Source organism: Loxodonta africana, chromosome 3 (assembly GCF_030014295.1).
Source record: "Loxodonta africana isolate mLoxAfr1 chromosome 3, mLoxAfr1.hap2, whole genome shotgun sequence".
In the NCBI taxonomy this organism is placed as follows: domain Eukaryota; kingdom Metazoa; phylum Chordata; class Mammalia; order Proboscidea; family Elephantidae; genus Loxodonta; species Loxodonta africana.
In genome coordinates this window covers 136,359,177-136,378,936 of record NC_087344.1, presented here as the reverse complement: position 1 = coordinate 136,378,936, position 19,760 = coordinate 136,359,177, and the positions used below count along the sequence as shown (strand labels likewise).

At 38.0% G+C, this 19,760-nt stretch overlaps 1 protein-coding gene across 1 annotated transcript in view; it reads left to right on the top strand.

Moving 5' to 3' along the window:
* Nucleotides 1-353: 353 nt before the first annotated feature.
* The window catches only part of PLPPR4 (phospholipid phosphatase related 4), a 45,566-nt gene continuing 26,159 nt past the window's right edge, over nucleotides 354-19,760 (top strand). The window contains exon 1 of the mRNA XM_003418474.4: nucleotides 354-575. Coding sequence (XP_003418522.2) covers nucleotides 354-575 — 222 coding nt within the window. The remainder of the gene's footprint in view (nucleotides 576-19,760) is intronic.

Below are 19,760 nucleotides of genomic sequence, written 5' to 3'. Positions count from 1 at the left end.
CTCTCCAGCAATCCTGAAGTTCTCGTTCCTGGAGTGACCTAGAAGGCTTGCCCAGGGGGGAGTAGGTGCCTGAGCTCCTCCGCTGCGCTGCTGCAGGAACCAGGGGTGCGTCCCCCTTTCCTGATTCTTGACGTCAAGCTCCCACAGCCAGCCGCGAAGCCTCGCAAGAGCGGTGGAGAGCAGAGGGAGGGTGACGGGGAGAAGCCATTGCAGCAACAGCTTGGAGGGGAGTAGGACATTTCTTCCCCTAGAAAGACGGGAGCGGGAGCTAGAATCGAGGCGGAAGAAGACCTGCCGGCTCAGGGACCCATTGGGTTGCCCCAGAGAAGGGTGGGGAGAGGCAGGGACTCTGCATGCAGCGCTCTGGCTCCAGCGGTGCCCGCGGGGAATGTGACATCAGCGGCGCTGGGCGCTTGCGGCTGGAAGAGGCAGCTCGCCTCGGCTGCACCGTGCACACCTCGCCCGGGGGAAGACGCAGACCCCAGCAGGCGGCCGGGATGTCGGCGAAGGAGAGGCCAAAGGGCAAGGTGATCAAGGACAGCGTCACCCTCCTGCCCTGCTTTTATTTCGTCGAGGTGAGTTGGCCCACCGCCTTGGCATAATGCAGATCGTCCGGGCAGGTCCGGAGCGATTTCAGGTCCTGGACAGTGTTCGAAGCCCAGAGACTGTGCCAGGGTGCGCGCCGCTGCCCCAAAATGCCTGACCCTCAGGGTTCTCGGTAGCTCGCCCAAGTGTGCCTATGAGTGCCTGCCAGGCCAGGGTGCTTGCCACTAGAGGTGTCGCTACTGGGTGGCCTGCAGGGGAGGGATACCTGTGTGAGTGAGTCTAGTTCCCTGGCCCTCGTGTCCAGCCGATGAGCACAATGTCAGTGCCCCTGAGGGGCCATGATGCTGATATTTCGGGATTGGTGTCTTCAATCTGTGGAATATCTTGGATTGTGTGAGTTTTTAGAGAGACTTCAAGTGCACACAAGCCATGCCCCCTGCGGATGAGTGCTGGGGTTGTTTGCATAGTGTTTGGATTATTGGCTGCTTTTTATCAAGTTTTCAAAAAAAAAAAAAAAAAAAAAAAACCTTCTATTATAATTAACTATGGTGCTCACACATCTACTTCTAAAATTGGATGTGCATCCCTAGGCACTAATCTACTGGTCTTTTTCCACGGTAAAAAGAAAGTAGTAATAATAAATGACATCACTGATTTTACATGCTTTATATATGTGCATATATTCTGTGTTGAGCAGTGTTACAGATAAGCAATTAACATGCAGATGTATTTATAATGAACCTCTAACTTACAGAAATGCAGCATTTGAGGGAGGAACAATTTATGGGAGGGGTATAAAGACTGACAGGTACAGTGATTCCATGCACTGTGAGCCATTGCATTAGGAAGACATTTTTAAGAAGCAGTTTATTAAATCTTAGGTAGAAAAGAGATATGTTGGGGAGGTCTGGGGAAATCAAACATTTTAGGCATAAACGTGTGTTCTGTATAATTGGACTGTGGGTCATATAGAGAATTATCAAGACTGTTGCTGTATTATAAATATCTTTCCTTGGCCATCTTTCCAGCCAAACATGGAGGTTTTGTACTTCCAAGTACAGATAGTAGATTCTATATTTGATGATTGTTAGATGAATCTGCGGTGAGGAATAGTCACTGCCTTGAAACTTGGGGGAAGGGGTGTTGTCAAACTGTTCTTACAGATAACAGCATATTTATAAAAATCTTTTAGGTGTAATAAATTCAAGCAATAATTTCAGTTTCAAGAAAGGTGTATGTGACTTGCATAAGCCTCAGAAACGCTGAGTGTCTCCTTCTGTGACTCATAGAAAAGAAGAAAAATATTAGTCCTGTTGATTTAATTAATTGATTCATTTATTTTTACCCTTTCTCTTTCCACAAACGGTTGGTAATAGTTTAGAAAATTTTTTCAGAGTGGTTTACGTAACTATGTTGAAATAAAGAGCTTTCTCAAGAAAAATTGTGAGCAGCAGAAGATCCCACAACGAAAAGGGTAAAGGAATAGGAAGATGGGATATCTGCCTTCAGGTTAAATCCTGTCAGGCCACTTGTCGCTTTGCTAATCCACTGTGGTTTTCTACTACCAAACACTTTCATTTTATGCTTGGATATATTTCGTTTGTCTAGGAGAAATCAGTTAATTGCCGAGTTCCACCTCCTGGAAGGAGCACACCTCAGGTCAGGCAGAAGCTGACCACATGTCAATTGAAGCTATCTGGCTCTGAGGAAAGTGCTTTTGTGAAAGAGGATACAAACCAGAAAATTAAAGACATGCCTTTAAAGAATCTGTTTCTGCACTCTTGAGTTACCTAACAGGAGACTATGTCCCTTAATCTAGAATTTTAAAAGTGAAAATGCCTTAGAGTGTATTTGAATTCCGTGTCTAGGAACAAACATCTCACAAATGTTACTTCTTGTTCATGAATGGAAGCACCCCAAATTCATTACATTCACCTTGACCCATTCAAATATTCTCTATGAGTTCTTTAGCAGTACAAACTGTAGAACAATTACTTGAAGACAATTCATGGAGTTTGAGTATTTATGACACTATGTCTTGGGGTAACAGACATCAAAGAAGAGGCACAAAATTGGATAGCAAATTATCTCATGGAGAATTAAATGCAAGATGAACTACCCAACAGCCTTCAGAAAATGGGAGAAGACATTAGAATACCAATTTTTAAGGGTTGACAGGATGCACCACAGAGTTCTTTTGGAATGACTCATTTTGAATGACTCACTGCAGAGTTCCTTTGGAACGACCCTATGAGAGTGAACTTTACATCTCCTTTACGTAGCATGAATTAACATGTCAGTAAAATGCTCTAATGCTGCTTTGCTTTACAACATAGTTTTCCAAGGTCTCAATAATTAAAATTAAAAAAAAAAATAAAAACATGAGTGAATCCCTTTCCAACATATGTCAGCCCAAAACACCTATTTCAAGCCTTATGTGTTACTTCAGACCATAATAAACTAACAAAAAGAGGCTAAAAGGACCAGATCTCGAGGACAAATGATTCGAAGTCTCAAATCAGTGATACCGTAGACAGTTCAAATATTGCCTTTCTTCTAGAAGTTCAGGCTGTTTTAAATTGCTGTTCATGGTAGGTATGAGATATGAAGAAACTGTCGCTGGAAGATGAAGGAGAAGAAACTTTAAGAGAGAGGCTATTATTACCCAGGGATGTTTTAGAAAAGAGCCTGAAATTCATAGGAGTTAAACAACTTTCCCAAGTGTAGAAAGCAAGGTCAGAAGCACAGCTGGGTGACTACTTCTCCCAACTGTGTATATAAAGCGACTTCCTACGGCTCCTTATTGGAGAAAATAGGAAGATGTCTTAGGCAGTTTGACTCCACCAGCCACTCCTTGGAAACCCTATGGGGCACTTCTACTCTATCCTATAGGGTCGGTATGAGTCAAAAACGACTCGACAGCAACTGATTTGGTTTTATGGACAGTCTTAGGCAAGGGCACATTGACAAAAATGATACAATTTTTGCTGGTAACAGACCAGCTTTCTCAGCTTGATTCATCCTCCATGGGGAGCCTGAAAGCAAGAAGAGTTGGTGAACAGTGTGTGCTCCCCACTCTGACTCACTAGTTAGCAGCTAGTGCCCCCTCACCAAGGTCCCATGCCTAGGTGCAGGGGAAGAGTGGGGATGCTGGCAGCTCATTTGCAAAGCATGTCAGGATATCTCTAATTGAATCATTATGGGTGGTGCAAATGGTTAAGTGTTGGACTACTGAATGAAAGGTTGGCGGTTCAAACTCACCCAGAAGGCCCCTTGGGAGGAAGTCCTGGAAATCAGCTCTGAAAGTTTACAGCCTAGAAAGCCCTATACAGTTCAGTTCTATTCTACCACACCTGGGGTTTCCATGAGTTAGAATCAAGTAGAGCACAACCGGTGGTAGTGATGGTGGTGGTGGTGGGTTAGGCCCAGTTGTCCAGCTGCTCAAATCAACTAATCTTTTCCCAGTTCACTAAACTTCATGTTCAGCAAACATCAAATTAATCGATAGACTTAACTTTTCTTGTATCATTTGTTTATGCTACCAATTGTCTGCTAAGAAAGGGGCTTATGTTTGATAGTAATTAAATATACCACTATTACCTGGTCATTTGAAAGGCACATAATGATTTCCAGCATATCACTGTCTAAACAAATTTGATAATTCAGCTTGGTATTATTGAACTCAGGAAAAGAAAGCTTACCTTGTTAAAGGCACTATCATGGATTGAATTATGTCTCTCCAAAAATGTGTATATTAACTTGGTTAGGCCATGATTCCAAGTATTCTGTGGTTGTCCTCCATTTTGTGATTGTAATTTTATGTTGAGAGGATTAGGGTGGGATTGTAACACCACCCTTACTCAGATCCAATGTAAAGGGAGTTTCCCTGGGGTGTGGCCTGTACCACCTTTCATCTCTCAAGAGATAAAAGGAAAGGGAAGCAAGCAGAGAGTTGGGGACGTCATACCACCAAGAAGGCAGTGCCAGGAGTACAGCGCATCCTTTGGACCCGGGATACCTGTGCAAATAAGCTCCTAGTCTGGGGGAAGATTGATGAGAAGGCCAACAGAGAGTGAAAGCCTTCCCCTGGAGCTGATACCCTAAATCTGGACTTTTAGCCACTTTGCTGTGAGAAAATAAATTTCTCTTTGTTAAAGGCATCCACTTGTGGTATTTCTGTTATAGCAGCACTAGATGACTAAGACAGGTATTCTCAAATAAGCATATCCAAGGTATTATCGATTTGAACAGAAAGGCACTTAAAAAGGAATCTTCCACTGAAGAAAGGTTTCTCTTGTCTTTAAAGTTCCAAAGCACTCTCCAAGTGATAGCTGTATCACTTACAGTGGCAATTGCCACCAGTCACACACCTAGAATTAACATAAGATCTTTCAAGCTTAATAACCCAAGTATTGTAAAAAAAAAAAAAAATTTTTTTTTTTTATTTATTGTATGTGATAAGGCTGATTGCTGTATACCTAATGCATTTCCTTTATGCAAAGCTAATGGCCCAACCTGTGCTTAGACCCACAGTTTTATTCTCATTAGTCCCTTTTTTAAAGACATGAGCTCACATCGATTCAGCCTGAAATGTAAACGAATGATAAATTACCTTTCAACCCAAAAGGCATGTGTTCTTAATATAAAATAAAGGAATAGGGAAAGATTATTTGCATTTAAACATTCTGCTTTGTAGCATACGTTTTTATTATTGATCTGATGTCTACTTTATGGAGGTAGAAGAATTATGTTTGACCTATATACAGTGGATATTTTTACAGGGCTATAGATATATATAGGAGTTTGAAATTTCTTGCTTTTCACACACATACATTCTCATGGGCATGCACAAACACAGACAGAGTGATAATATCATCTCTTTCTCCAGTTAGCATAAAGTAACAGTTATCTGAAGCATTCGAGATTCAGAATATTTCACTCAACAAAATTGAAATTATGCCAAAAGTTTTCAGTTGTGTGAATACTATACTTAGCAATGGATGTATTGCAGGATTTTGTTACTGCAGGTGAATTACAATAGTTTCAGTAAAAATGCCATTGTTTGAGCGAAGACACCCTGGTTAGTTCCATCTGAGCACCATGTCTTGACACTGGGATAACTTGACAAAATCTAATTCACTAAAAAAATTTTTTGCTTTCTTCCCACTGGAAACTGTCCACAGGTTCTTGATTCTAGCAAACATTAGCTCACAAGATTTTCATTCTAGCTGCTGTTTCGTGTGAAAGTCATATAACCCATTTAATCTTCTTGCTGGGAAATATAGCCAGGTACTTCCTTTTGCATAAACTTTAGAATCAGTAAAAGAAAAAAAAAAGTTCAGTAGGATATATAAAATCATATGTCTGCACTGTATACACAAAAATAGTAGTGGTAGATTTTTTTTTTTTTTCCTTTTCTAGACAGTCTGGTCAAAGAAGTACTCCAAACTCTGCCAACGGAGATGAGCTGGCAAATCTTTCCTCCTCTTTTAGAATCGCAATACTCAAAGTCCTTTGACAGAAAAGAAAAAGAAACAGAGAAAATAATAGATCCTAAGTTCTAGAGATACAGTTAAATAAGGACATTTCCACAAGTAACAAGACCAGTATTGAATGTAGGACCTGCTATTACAAAATTATATTCTGTTCCTATGCTCCATCACTACCTTACTGTGCCTCCATGGCCAAATCACTCACAATGCTCTTTGCCCTACTTTTCTGTAACAAGGTTAAAAAAAAAAAAAGTTAGCTTCTATCAACTTCAAACTGGGGAGGAGGGTGATAATAATGATAGTAACAATAAAAAAATAACTAGTTTGCTAAGTCTCCTCTATGTGACAGATGCAATGTATACATTATCTTTAGTTCCAAAAACTACCCTACCAAGAAAGTATTATTATCCTCATTTTTTAAGTCAGGAAATTGTAGTTCAGAGAGCTGAATAACTTTCTCAGAGACACACAGCAATTAAGTGAGGAAGTGTGGATTTGAGGGCTTATTCGTTCATCTTGCTCTTATGTTATAACACACTGCCTCACACATGCTTCCAATAATAAGGCTAAAATTAATGATGAAGTGGAATGAAGATGCCTGCATCTGCCGTTGGCCCAGCTAGCCACTGTGGTATCAAAAGGCATGTATTTGGAAGAAGTCTGGTTGGGACTCTAAGTTATCAGATAAAGATTTCCTCTTCATTTAGTGGCTGAAATAGCTTCACTAGTGCTATATTCTATTAAAAGTAACTGAGTTAAATCTGACATTGGTGTACAAAAGGCACAACGACTGCCCACCTAAAAAGATGCTTTCCTTTGAGAAAACACAAATGGCACCCCTGAGCCATGTATAGAGATTAATGAGGAGCTGTGGTGAAGAGTGAGAAGGAAGATTTGCGAGTGGAATAAAGTTTAAGTAGAATCTGTAGGTCTATGAGAATGATAGATGGTAGAGGAAAGAATCCCAAAGAGCTAATAGAAACAGAAAGGCTAGACTAAGTAGGACTGAGAGAAAAAAAAAAAACCTAGAAAATAAAAGATAGAAATGAAGCATGTGTGTAGTACATCCAATCTACGAGCAAACTGTGGAGACCCATGCAGCCATTTGGGTTGTCTAATTTGGCTTGTTAAATAAAAGCATTTTGGAGGCATAATTATTGCTGCTTATCTTGAGAATATATTACAAATATTACCCACAGTAAACAGATTTCCTCCCAGTATATGTATACAACAGAGACCATCTCTCAAAAACCTTCTCTATTAAAAAAAAAAAAAGTGAGGAAATGTCTTGTTAAAGAATTAAGCCAAATAAGATCATGTACTCCAAGAACTGACAGAGACTTAACAGGTCATCTGATCCAAGTTTTTTCTTTTTATCACATATGAGAAAATTGTGGCTTAAAAGGTTAACTGAGTTGCCAGAAGTTTAATGTCAGCTCAGGAATAGAACCTGGGTCTCCTGACTCCTGTTCTAGTGCTCTTTCCTAATTATTACTATTTCTAGAATTCCTCATATTAGCAAATTTCCCTTTGGATTACGACATTTAAAATACAGGTCAGCCTAACTCTAAATGTGAGTGAATTGAGCTAGTTGTTTGAAAGTTATATCTAAATAACTAAGGTGCGTATTTCATCACATCACACTGGATTAAACCCTTAAAGCAATTATGCATTGGATCTTCTACTTTTCCAAAATTTTAGACTCTTTGGAAAGCATGGTAACCAGTAAAGATCAGATGATAGGCAATGATATTTCTCTTTCCCATTGCCTAATCACCCTCCTCTAATTTCACAGAAAAGTAAAGAGGAAACATTGGAAGGAGTAAGAGTATAATTTTACATCATCAGTAACAACGTAACTTTTAATTGTCCGTTACAGTTTTTTATATTGTTTTCACAAACATTATCTCATTTGATCCTTTAAATATAACCCTCTGTCACAAATTGACTAACCGATACTTGGAAGGTCTAAGAACTTGCCTAAAATTCGAGTAGTTTTACTCTCTCATTTTGGCAACATAGGGGAAAAGAAAAAGTTTGTTGAGTCTTTAATTTTGAAAATCATGACTTTCTATGGTTTCTTCTATAATGAATTACCTGGGGAAATGGACTCCAGGATAACTGTGAAATGGAGTAATTTCCTATTGGTCACGTGGATTTTAGAATATAGATGCCAAGGGCAGAAATACTGTTTTGGACATAATTAATGTTGAAATGTTTTTCCTCTCAGTAATTAGACACTGCACCAATTGCTGCTTAGGTCTGTTAATGTTAGTTACATTTTTTTTCTCTTTCTCCATTTGTTTTTTAGTCACAAAACCATGTCAATCAAAATAAAGGAGGATAATTGTTTTCTTATTTACTATAACAAGATGGCTTACGTTTACTTCTTCTAAAAGTGACATGAAGCCATTTAGACATAAATTAAAGAGAATCGGGAATACAAGTATTTCAAAGTAATGTATCTTGTGAAAAAGGAAGACAAAGTATTAGTGCATTTAACAGTGTTGTTTGGAATTAGGGTTAACAGAGATATCTGTGGATATACTGTCTACAATGTCTTGCTGTCCCCAAAGCCTATGCAATGGAATTGCCTTAGAGGTAAAATCGCTACTTGATAAAGTCCTAGTCACACTTCAAGCAGCCTGGTGGTGCAAGCATTTTCCAATCTGTTGCTAACCTAGAAGTTGGTGGTTCGAACCCATCTAGTGGCTCTGTGGAGCAAAGACCTGATGAACTGTTTCCATAAAGATTACATCCATGAAAACTCTATGGAAATGTTCTACTCTGTAACACATGGGGTCACCATGATTTGGGGGGCTGACTTGACTGCAGCTAATAACAAAAATAGTCACACTTTAGGGATAAAGTCCAACAGGCTGTATTTTCTCCAATAAGCGATGTTAAAGTGAAACTCTAGGGTATAACCTGTTTATACTTTCATTTATTCATTAAATAAATATTTCCGATTGCTTATTACATGCCTTTTGGTTAAATTAATGGGAATTTTATGGAACCATTACTGGCATAGCTGCTAGTGCATAGTAGACTTTGAATAAATTTTCACTGAATGGATGGATGGAATAAAACAGTACTGGTGCCCTGGTGACGTAGTGGTTAAGAGCTTGACTACTAACCAAAAGGCCGGCAGTTCAAATCCACCAGCCGCTCCTTGGAAACCTTATGGGGCAGTTCTATTCTGTCCTGTAGAGCCGCTATGAGTCAGAATCTACACGATGGCAATGGGTAATAACTATGAACATAAATTATTCTTTAACTGTTTTTTTCGGCCAGCGGAGACATTTTTATTTCTAAAGTAAGCACTGATAAACACACTGTCAAAGACATTATTTGGCCTTGTGGATTCTTGAAAAACTGAAGATTAAATCAGTGTCCAAGGTCTATATGAGTCCTTATTTCTTATTTGTATTTATGCTCATTTTGTGATCTAGAGCATATGTATGGATTATTTGAGATTTGGGGCTTCGACAAGAAGCATTGTTGAAGCAAAGAACTTACCGTATTAATTTTTCGTAGGAAACCGTTTTAGTTATATAAGGCACACACACCAGCAAAGACAATTTTTTGTGTCTGAAGTTGAATAAACTATTAGATATCAATTTTTAGCTCTTTAAAAAGTACATAAGTTTTTCCTTTGGCCTATTGTAAGCTTTGTAATTTTGGGCAAATCACTCACTTCCTCCAAGCCTCAATTTTCTTCGTTTGTAAAATGGTGAAAATACAAAATACAACAATCAGTGTCGTTGTGACCCTTTACTTATATACAAATCATATAATACAGCTAACAATTTTGAATGTGCAGTCAGCACCTAGTGAATGAGTTCTCTTTCTCACTTATGCATACCTCCACCTCTATCTTGTCTTGTCTGTCTTGTCTAAAGTAAATTTTCTCTGTGGCTTCGGATATTACTAGATTCCCTGGTGGGGGGTTTATTTACCTTATCTTTTTTTAAATCACATATTTATGTTTTATGATGTGCATACAATGATAGAGTAGTTCATTATAATGTATAAATATATAAAAAAACAAATATTGGAATACATGCTCTTTTTTTATTGATGGGGTACACACACACACACACACACATACACACACACACACATACACTCACTCACAAAATGAATACTACTTGTCTTGAGTACCCTTACTTAACCTAGTCGGTGCAGGAGAATTCACATTTACTGAGCACCTACTATATACTAATGTGATACTCCACTGAACTTTCTCTCTTTAAGGATGCTGGTAGTTCACACTTAATAAGACTCTGCCATTCTCATCTTTCCTGAGTACTATGGTACCGCACATGGACTTGTCAGCATCAGGGACTATCTAATGCAAATTGCATATCTCCTCATGTCTCAATATAGCCACCTATGAAATGGAGTCCCTAAGTGGTGCAAACAGTTAATGTGCTCAGCTGTGAACCAAAAGGTTGGAGGTTCAAATCACCCAGAGGCTCCTTGGAAGAAAAACCTGGCGATATACTTCCAAAAAATCAACCACTGAAAACCCTATTGAGCACGGTTCTACTCTGACACAAATGGGGTTGCCACATTTGGAATCGACTTTACAGCAGCTGGTTTAAATGAATGTTGTTGTTGTTAGGTGCTATTGAGTCTGTTCTGACTCATAGCAACTCTATGTACAACAAAAACAAAACACTACCTGGTCCTGCGCCATCCTAACAGTGGTTGTTATGCTTGAGCCCATTGGTGCAGCCACTGTGTCAACCCTTCTTGTTGAGGGCCTTCTTTTTTGTTGACCCTCTACTATATCGAGCATGAAGTCCCTCTCCAGGGACTAATCCCTCCTATAACATGAGATGTGGTCTCACCATTCTTGCTTCTAAGGAGCATTCTGGTTGTGCTTCTTCCAAGACAGATTTGTTCGTTCTTTTGGCAGTCCGCGGCATATTCAGTATTCTTTGCCAACACCACAATGCAAAGACATTAATTCTTCTTCAGTCTTCCTTATTCATCATCCAGGTTTGCATGCATATGAGGTGATAGAAAACATCATGAGTCAAAATATAAGCCAACCTTTGGGAATAAATGGCCTCATTTAGACATTTAAGGTGAGATTCATTGGAATTATTTCTTTAAGGAGGATGGATATAACCAAAAGAACTAAAAGTTTTTTTTTTTTTTTTTGTCCCTTGGGTGATGACCTGGAGACTCTGATATTGTAGCAATTGAAGTTTGAGTGATTTAAACAGGGAGGACTTCCAACTGTAAAGACTTTTATGTAGATTATAAAGTCTTCTTCATGGGAACACTACAAAATGGTAACTGCAATCTGTTTTAAATTGTATGCTACAGAAAGATGAACTTTTAAAAATGCTCCTACTCCAAGATCTTATTTGGTTTCTAGTATCCATTTAAATTTTATATATATGAATAAAAATTATTTGATGGTGAAATAATCACAAGTCTCAGACTTATTGTGATTACTTCATCGATAATATTAATTCCAGTGAAGTTTTAGATAGGTAGACTAGGAGATAATTAAGGAACAGTTCCTTTTATTATTGCTTTTTTACCTTTATCTAGGACAATGCAAATATCAGGGACCACATAGTAGGCTCTCAGTAAATTCGTGTTGCATTAATTGTTGTGTTGGTCAATAAATCTATTAACTTCATCATTGCAGATCAGGAGATAGAGCCAGGACACAAACCTCAGCTTTGATCTTGGTCTTGGCCTTAGTCTTTTCTAGCTGACCTTGAAGTCCAGACGCCCTTTCAATCCTGTCTAGAAGCAGGTAAGAAATTGCTAAGAATTCACTGCCCAGGTGTATGCTTCAACATGATCAATAAGGACCAAGTACAGCACCTCCTAGAAGATTCTGGCTCTATGGGGTATAAAAGACTTTAAGAACTTCTCATTCCAAAGTTCACAGCTCACTCTTTCTTCCTTCTTTAGTACCCATTTACCTTCTCAAGATTGTAGAGGTCAGTTAGCAGAGTAGAGAAGGAAGGAACAATATGTAGCTTGTAAGAGGAGATCCCAAGAAGTACAAAGGCTTTATGAGCTGTGCCTCAGACCCACAGTCTCTTCTTGGCAGCCAGCAATGAGCTGTTTCTTCATTGTCCAGGCCATGTTAAAAATCACAGAGAAGAGATTGATTTCCAAGAGTAAGTTGGAACTGTTGGCCTCAACATACCAGGTGGTTTGGTTGTCAACAGCAGAGACTGCTCAAATTTGGTGTATGAGCGGGGGTCAAATGAATCTCTATTGTTATGGATATTCTTTAAAGTAGAATGGATGGGAGTTTGTTTTAAAAATTTCACTAGCCACAACAGCACTACTTAAAGGTCCCTTCATCTTAGAGACCTTTCCATTCTTTTGGACCATACGCCAAGGATCTGAAGGAGCTCTAGTAGTGCAGTGGTTAAGTGCTTGGCTGCTAACGAAAAGGTCAGTGGTTCAAACCCATCAGCTGCTCCATGGAAGAAACATGTGGCAGCCTACTTCTGTAAAGATTACAGCCTTGGAGACGCTATGGGCAGTTCTACTATGTCCTACAGGGTCTCCATGAGTGAGAATCCACTCGATGGCAATGGGTTTGGTTTTTGGTTTGGGCCAAGGATCCGTACGTGGTATCAGGTAAAACTTCAAGTCTCCTAAAATTAGGTGAGGGAGGGCTTCACTTAAGTTATATGTATATATGGTCTGATCTCATTTGCTGTTGGTTCAAATCAAGGTTTCCCAGGTTATTGTGCCAGTTAAGCAATCCAGCAGCATAGTTAGATTTATTCATTTAAGCCTTTTGTAAAAAATGTTCTTTGTCAAATGTACTTACATCCAATGCTACATTGTATGTGGTTTGTGTATACTGTTCTCTTAACTTTTTGAAGCATTTCACAGTGAAACAGATAATACAATTATACATAATATATTCACAGTTTTAGGATATTGGAAAATAAACTCAAAGTTGCTAACGTACCACATTAATATCTCTCCTTCAATATTTCTTTTATGTCCATCAATACCTTTCAAAGATAACGTTCAAGTAAATAAGGCCTTAAGCAGGGTTGAAAAATCTTTTATCTTAAAGGTGGGCTCTCAGTAAGCATCTAAGTATGCTGGAAATAAGGTTGGAAAGAGAGAGGTTCGTGATCCGTTGCTAGGTCTTCATCTCCACAATTAGATTAGAAATAACTACTCCGTATAATTTGCAGGTCAAATAAAATACTTCAGACAATAGTAAACACTCAATACATATTTGTTAAATAAATTGATTATTACACAGTATAAAAATATAAACTGTTTTATGCATACATAAAATGGTATAATGATAAATTTGGTGCCCGAATTTAGTAAACAACTTGAAAAAAATAATTTCAATATACTGATGGCCTCTAATTCAATCATTTATGAGTATATAGCACAAGGTTATATGTTACTCTAGATCTCCAAATCAGAATTTTTCCTTTTTTATTCCATCTAATGTATCTCAAGAACAGAATTTCCAGTTACATTTCATTTCCATGGCCTTATGACAATGATTTTCTTTTTCCTTAACTCCTCTTTTATTTGATATTAAGAAATATGTATAGGACCACAAAGGTACATTTTTTTGTAAGATTCTTCAGGGTGAAATCTATATGTTTCTCTACAGGAATAAAATTGTCCCACTAATAGTGAAGATTTTAATCTGAGTATATGAAGATCTTACCTTTTTTTAGGAGACATAATAACATGTACGTATAATACCACTCACAGTAGAAACAGTAAGGTGGCATTCACAGAATATAAAGAAAAACATTTTATACTAATTTATTTTTTGCTATTTCTCAGTATCTTTGGGAAAATGTATGTAGTTGGTAGAAGTTTCTGTGAAGAAGCAGTACATACAGTGGTTACCAACATGAACTTGAGATCGGGTAGCTTGAGTTTGTAATCCAGCTAAGGAGGTGCATAACCTTGGGCAAATCACATAATCACTTTGTGTCGGGTTTCCTCATCTGTAAAATGGGGATAATAATAGTATCTCCATCAAAGGGCTCTTGTGAAGATTACATTAAGACGTGAATTTTTTTACATGGTACCTGGCAAATACTAGTAGCATTAGGTTGCTTAGTATTCCTATTTTTGAAAGTCAGCTCTATGTTCTAAAGGAAAAGAAATCACAACAGAAAGAAGGATTTAAAGGCAATTGCTCTTACAGCTGAAACACAGGCCCTCTGCCTCAGGTCTTATTTTCTAATTCGGTTTAAAGAACAAACTGCTTTCCAAGACAATGCACATCTTTCAGTGTCTAATTATGTAGGAGGAGCAAATTTTCAGTACCCGAGGTTAGGGCTGGTGATTACAAGGCCTGCTGCCCCAAGCTGAATGCTAGATCAATATTCAGGTAATAAAAAGCCACTTGTCATCATTTTAGACTTTACTGTTACATTGGTGAATGATCGTAAATAGTCTTTTTAGAGCTGTAAAAATGTAGTTCATACGCAGGCATAAAGACATAGAGTAGATTCTTCCCATTAGATCTAACATACGTATTAGGTCTGTTAGCTCTTTCTATTAATTACTGATTTGAGTTTCTTGTGTTCCTTAATGCTAATAAAATCATTAGAATTCCAGGAATTCAAAACAAGAAACATTTTCTTTGGGTTTAAATAAACAAGGATCTTTGAACTGGGTGGTTTTTTTTTTTTTCCTCATATTAGCCACATTATGAAAATCATATAAACAATTGACATCTCAGTTCAAATCATTCACACATATATTCATTTATTCGACATCGAGTACATCTGCTATACCAGGTCCTTCTCCACACTAGGCCCTGGGGATAGAAAGGTGAGTGAGACAATTTGTCTACTTTCAAGAATCTTGTCATTGAATAGGAGAGAAAAGTAGAGCGACAATAGTCACCCCATGTGACATCTGCTATGACAGAGGCATTCACTGGGAATATCTCTGTGTAGTCAGAGAAAACGATCCAAAATTAAAGACAGAAAAGCATCTGAAGCCCTAAATGTGCCCAATTCCTGGTATTTCATAATAGGAACAATTTACTAGGGAAGGCAGAAGTGAGAATACAAGCAGAGCACATTCAAGATGTAATTAAAGGTTCTTGGGATACTGTGCAGAAGTCCTGGCATGGTGCAAACAGTTAAGCACTCGACTGCTAGCTGTAAATTTGGCAGTTCAAACCCGCCCAGAAACACCTTGGAAGACAGGCCTGGTGATCTGCTTCCAAAAGATCACAGCCGTGAAAACCTAGGGAGCAGTTCTACTCTGCACACATGGACGGGGTTGCCATGAGTCAGAATCAACTCCACGGCAACTAACAATTACAGGTTATTACACACATACACACATATGCAATTAAAATGACTTTGGAGGAACTGCACAGGTAAGAACCTTCAAGACCTTGGTATCCCATACTAGTAACACCGTGATCTGAAAGTGACCCTTCCCCTTTTGTCTTGGTGCCGCTTAAACCCCTTGCACACATGGCCACCTCACCCCTTCCATCCTTTCATCTAGCATTCACATTGAAGCCTAGGGTCATCCTTTCCTAAAAAGCATCAGACTATTGACAGATGGCGACATGTGGCAGAGTGGCAGCACAGTGGCACATGCTTTCAGGAATTCAGCAGATTAGATTCTAGTGACTAGTCTTGCCACTGAGAAGCCAGGCAAGCTGTTTAACTTATCTGGGGCAAGATGTTCATTCTAAAATGTGGATTAAAGCTCTGAAGGAGAGTATGAGAATTAAATTAGATATTTATAGGGAAAATGTCTAAACATCCAATAGATGTTCTTTTCTTTTTTTAGGTTTGAGTAGGGGTTCAATGGGGTTTAGGTGTTCAACAAATTCTACTTTCAGTAACTTAGAGTGAAATGGGTAGGAAGAATAGGTCTTAATTCTGAGTAAAAGAAATGATTTTCATGTTTGAGTAATGGGGAAGAAATGGGAAGAGAAAGTGTTTAAGGGTATTTCTATCAGCAACTGGCTGGCTGTTTTCACATTGCACACATTTCCTAACACAGTCACTTGGGAATTACAGCCATTGTGGCAGTGTTAAGAGAAAAAAAAAAGCAAATAAAATGGGTTGAAAACCACAAGCAAAGCAGTTTAGAGCATGTTTCCTGGACTTAGGTGCCTGAGTAGGAATCTGGGCGTTTCCACTTACTGACTTTGTGACCCCTGGGCAATTTATGTAACTTATCTCTACCTCAAAAAGAAGCCCTGGTGGCACAGTGGTTAAAGCACTCTCTTGCTAACCAAAAGGTCAGCAGTTCAAGCCCACCAGACAATCTCTGGGAGAAAGATGTAGCAGTCTGCTTAAGTAAAGGTTACAGCCTTGGAAACCCTATGGGGCAGTTCTGCTCTGTCCTATAGGATTGCTATCAGTTGCAGTCGACTTGATGGCAGTGGGCTTGGGTTTTTTTGGGGGTGCTTTATCTGTACTCGACTTTTCACATCTATAAATTGGGACTAATATTAGTACTTGCTTATAAGGTGTGGATTGACACAGTAATCTATTAGAGAATTTAGCACAGTATCTGCTACCTAAGTCCTCAATACATGTTAGGTATTCTTAAGAAATTGTCCAAGTTCTCATATCTGTAATAGTAATTTCCTAATTTCTTTTAATTAAATTACTGAACACCTAAAATATCCAAAGCACGGTGTGAATTACAAAATTCCCACTTGTGAATACCTGATCTTCGGACAGGAGCTCGTAATAGGTGTATAACGATAATCCAAGACAGAGTAATAGGTCAGACAGTGAAGTTATACACGAAGTACATGAGGCGGGAGTCTTCAACTCTGAGTGCAGAGCGTGAGGAGGATTTCAGGGAGAAAAAAGTATGTGGACTTAGCCTGGAAGAATGAAGACAATCTTTACGGGAAACAAATGGGAAAACGTGACTTAAAGCAGAGACTATAATATGTCTTCTTGGGAAATGAGTATAATCAGAACATGGGTTCTATCACTGAGTTGGGAAAGTGGAGCGTAGCTAAGGTAGAAAATTAAACAAGAAAGTCAGCTTGAGGGCATATTATAAAACATCTTAAATGTCATTCAAAAAAAAAAAAACACTTTATTTCATTATTAGTGGGGCACACTTTATGATTAGGGAAGCAGGACCAGATGTGAATTCTAGAAAAATTAACCGTGGAAGCACTGTGAATGGTTCAAGAAATTGTAGAGAGAATAGAGAAGAACCCGTGCATTACACAGGGCAGTGAGAGTGTGAAAAGAAATGGGAGGAACGTTTGTTAAATCATGACTATGCATGCAGAATTTTAGAACTAGATGGCCACATAAGAAACCGCTCATTTCATTGATAAGAAGTGACACCCATTTGCTCCCTGTAGAAATGAGACCCAGAAAGATTAAGTGTTTGCCCCAAATCCCAGAAGCTAATGGGCTGAATGAAGGAGAATTTGGATTCTCCTGTTTCTGAGGCCAGCATCAGCTCCTCCCTATTACAGTGCCCTGTTTTAATTTGCACCTCTGCATGCCATATAAGCTACATCCAATAGATGGAATCTCACACCCTCTGTAGTTAGGGGTTGACTTGAGCACATTTATTTTTCCTAGAGGTCCTAAATAGTTCTTTTAGAAAAAATGCCCTAAAGAAGTTGGGCAACAGTCTGCATTTTTTTCTGTGTAATTTGCTGTATTTTTCTGTACAGAGCTACATATTCATTGCATGCTAGATAGGTTGCAACAAGATTTGTCTGTTATATAACCTTTAACTTTACTTTTTAGAATAAAAATGAGATACTTCTTAATGATTAGTTTAATTCTTTTTGGGTTAAAATAGCCGCTATGAGACGGAATCGACTTGAGGGCACTGGGTTTTTTTGTTTTTGTTATTGTTTTTTGGAAATAGCAATACATAGTTAACACTTCTGAAAAAGGCTTTAAAACTAGTCTAATGAATTTTTTATTTTTACAATTCTCTTTCATTCCTATTTTACTTGGTTGTAGTTATGCATACTCTGATTTTTTTATATATATAATTTTTGTTGGGCTTTAAATGAAAGTTTACAGATCAAGTCAGTCTCTCACACAAAAACCCACATACACCTTGCTACACACCCCCAATAACTCTCCCCCTAATGAGACAGCCCATTCTCTCCCTCTACTCTCTCTTTTCATGTCCATTTCACCAGCTTCTAACCCCCTCTACCCTCTCATCTCCCCTCCAGGCAAGAGATGGCAACATAGTCTCAAGTGTCCACCTGATCTAAGAAGCTCACTCCTCACCAGCATCCCTCTCCAACCCATAGTCCAGTCCAATCCATGTCTGAAGAGTTGGCTTCAAGAATGGTCCCTGTCCTGGGCCAACAGAAGGTCTGGGGGCCACGGCCACTGAGGCCCTTCTAGTCTCAGCCAGACCATTAAGTCTGGTCTTATGAGAATTTGGGGTCTGCATCCCACTCTTCTCCTGCTCCCTCAGGGGTTCTCTGTTGTGTTCCCTGTCAGGGCAGTCATCAGTTGTAGCCGGTGATGTTGTTTTACCTAACTGAAAATAATAAACAATTTTCCACATCTCTATATAGTTTTTATAATTTTTTTTATGTTTGTTGACTAATTAGCCATATTAATACATTAAAAGTTATTTTTTCTACGACTGAGGTTTTAGATTAATTCCAAATTCTCTGTAGTATAGACAAATGCTAATCTGGACATCCTTGTGTGTATGCTGACATAAATATCTTTCATATTCTATTGATTATTCAGACCAGGACTGAAACTCTTAGCTTTGACAAATCGATACTTCATTAATATATTAATATTTCATTTTTGTTCATTAGCTATAATTTTTCTTTGTCTATTTAGTATATTTGTCAAACACAGTTGAGGCAAAAATCTTCTAATCTGTTTGGTTTTTTTTAGTTTTATTATATTGCTAATGTTTGTTTTAAAAATTTTATAGACTTTTGTAATTTTCTTAGTTTCTTCATAGCTGAGAAAGCTAAGATTTCCCCTAAATAAAATATTATTTTTCTGCAGATGTATCAAATAATTTTCATTTTTATCTAAGTACTCCATATGAAATATAGTGTACGAGTACACATTATTTTTCAAATTGACATTACCGGTGGTAGTCCTATATTATCAGTATGATTCATTATGATTTTCCTTTCTTTATGATTCATAAATGATTATTTTATTATGTATATATTCTTATATACAAATAATAATTCTTTTGACCTTTGAATATGGAGCATAGGTACAGTAGAAAATTAAAAAAGAAAGCTGGCTTCAGACCATATTATAAAATATCCTATATGTCATTCTATATCTATATTTTGAACCAGATCACCCACATTTCTTCGTTATTTTTGAAAACTAAACATTGAATACTGTTATAGACTCATTTTGACCTATTATTAATGAAAAGAATAATGGAATATAGATTTTTAAAAACATGTAAATTACATGTGTATATATTCTACATTTTTGAAGTAAAAAAAAAACCCATTGCTCTCTGAATTTACCACAGTTAGGATGAAATAGTATTGTAAACTATACTCTGTTAGTAGTTATTATTATCGTCAATATGTGAAGAAAAAAATTATTTGTGTTAGATACAAGGTAAAAAATATTATGAAATATCATTAAGGATTCCAGGTAAGTAAGAAGAAAAAAAAAAAAAAAAAACCTGTTGCTGTGGAGTTGGACTCATAGCAACTCTATAGAACACAGTAGAACTGCTCCGTAGGAT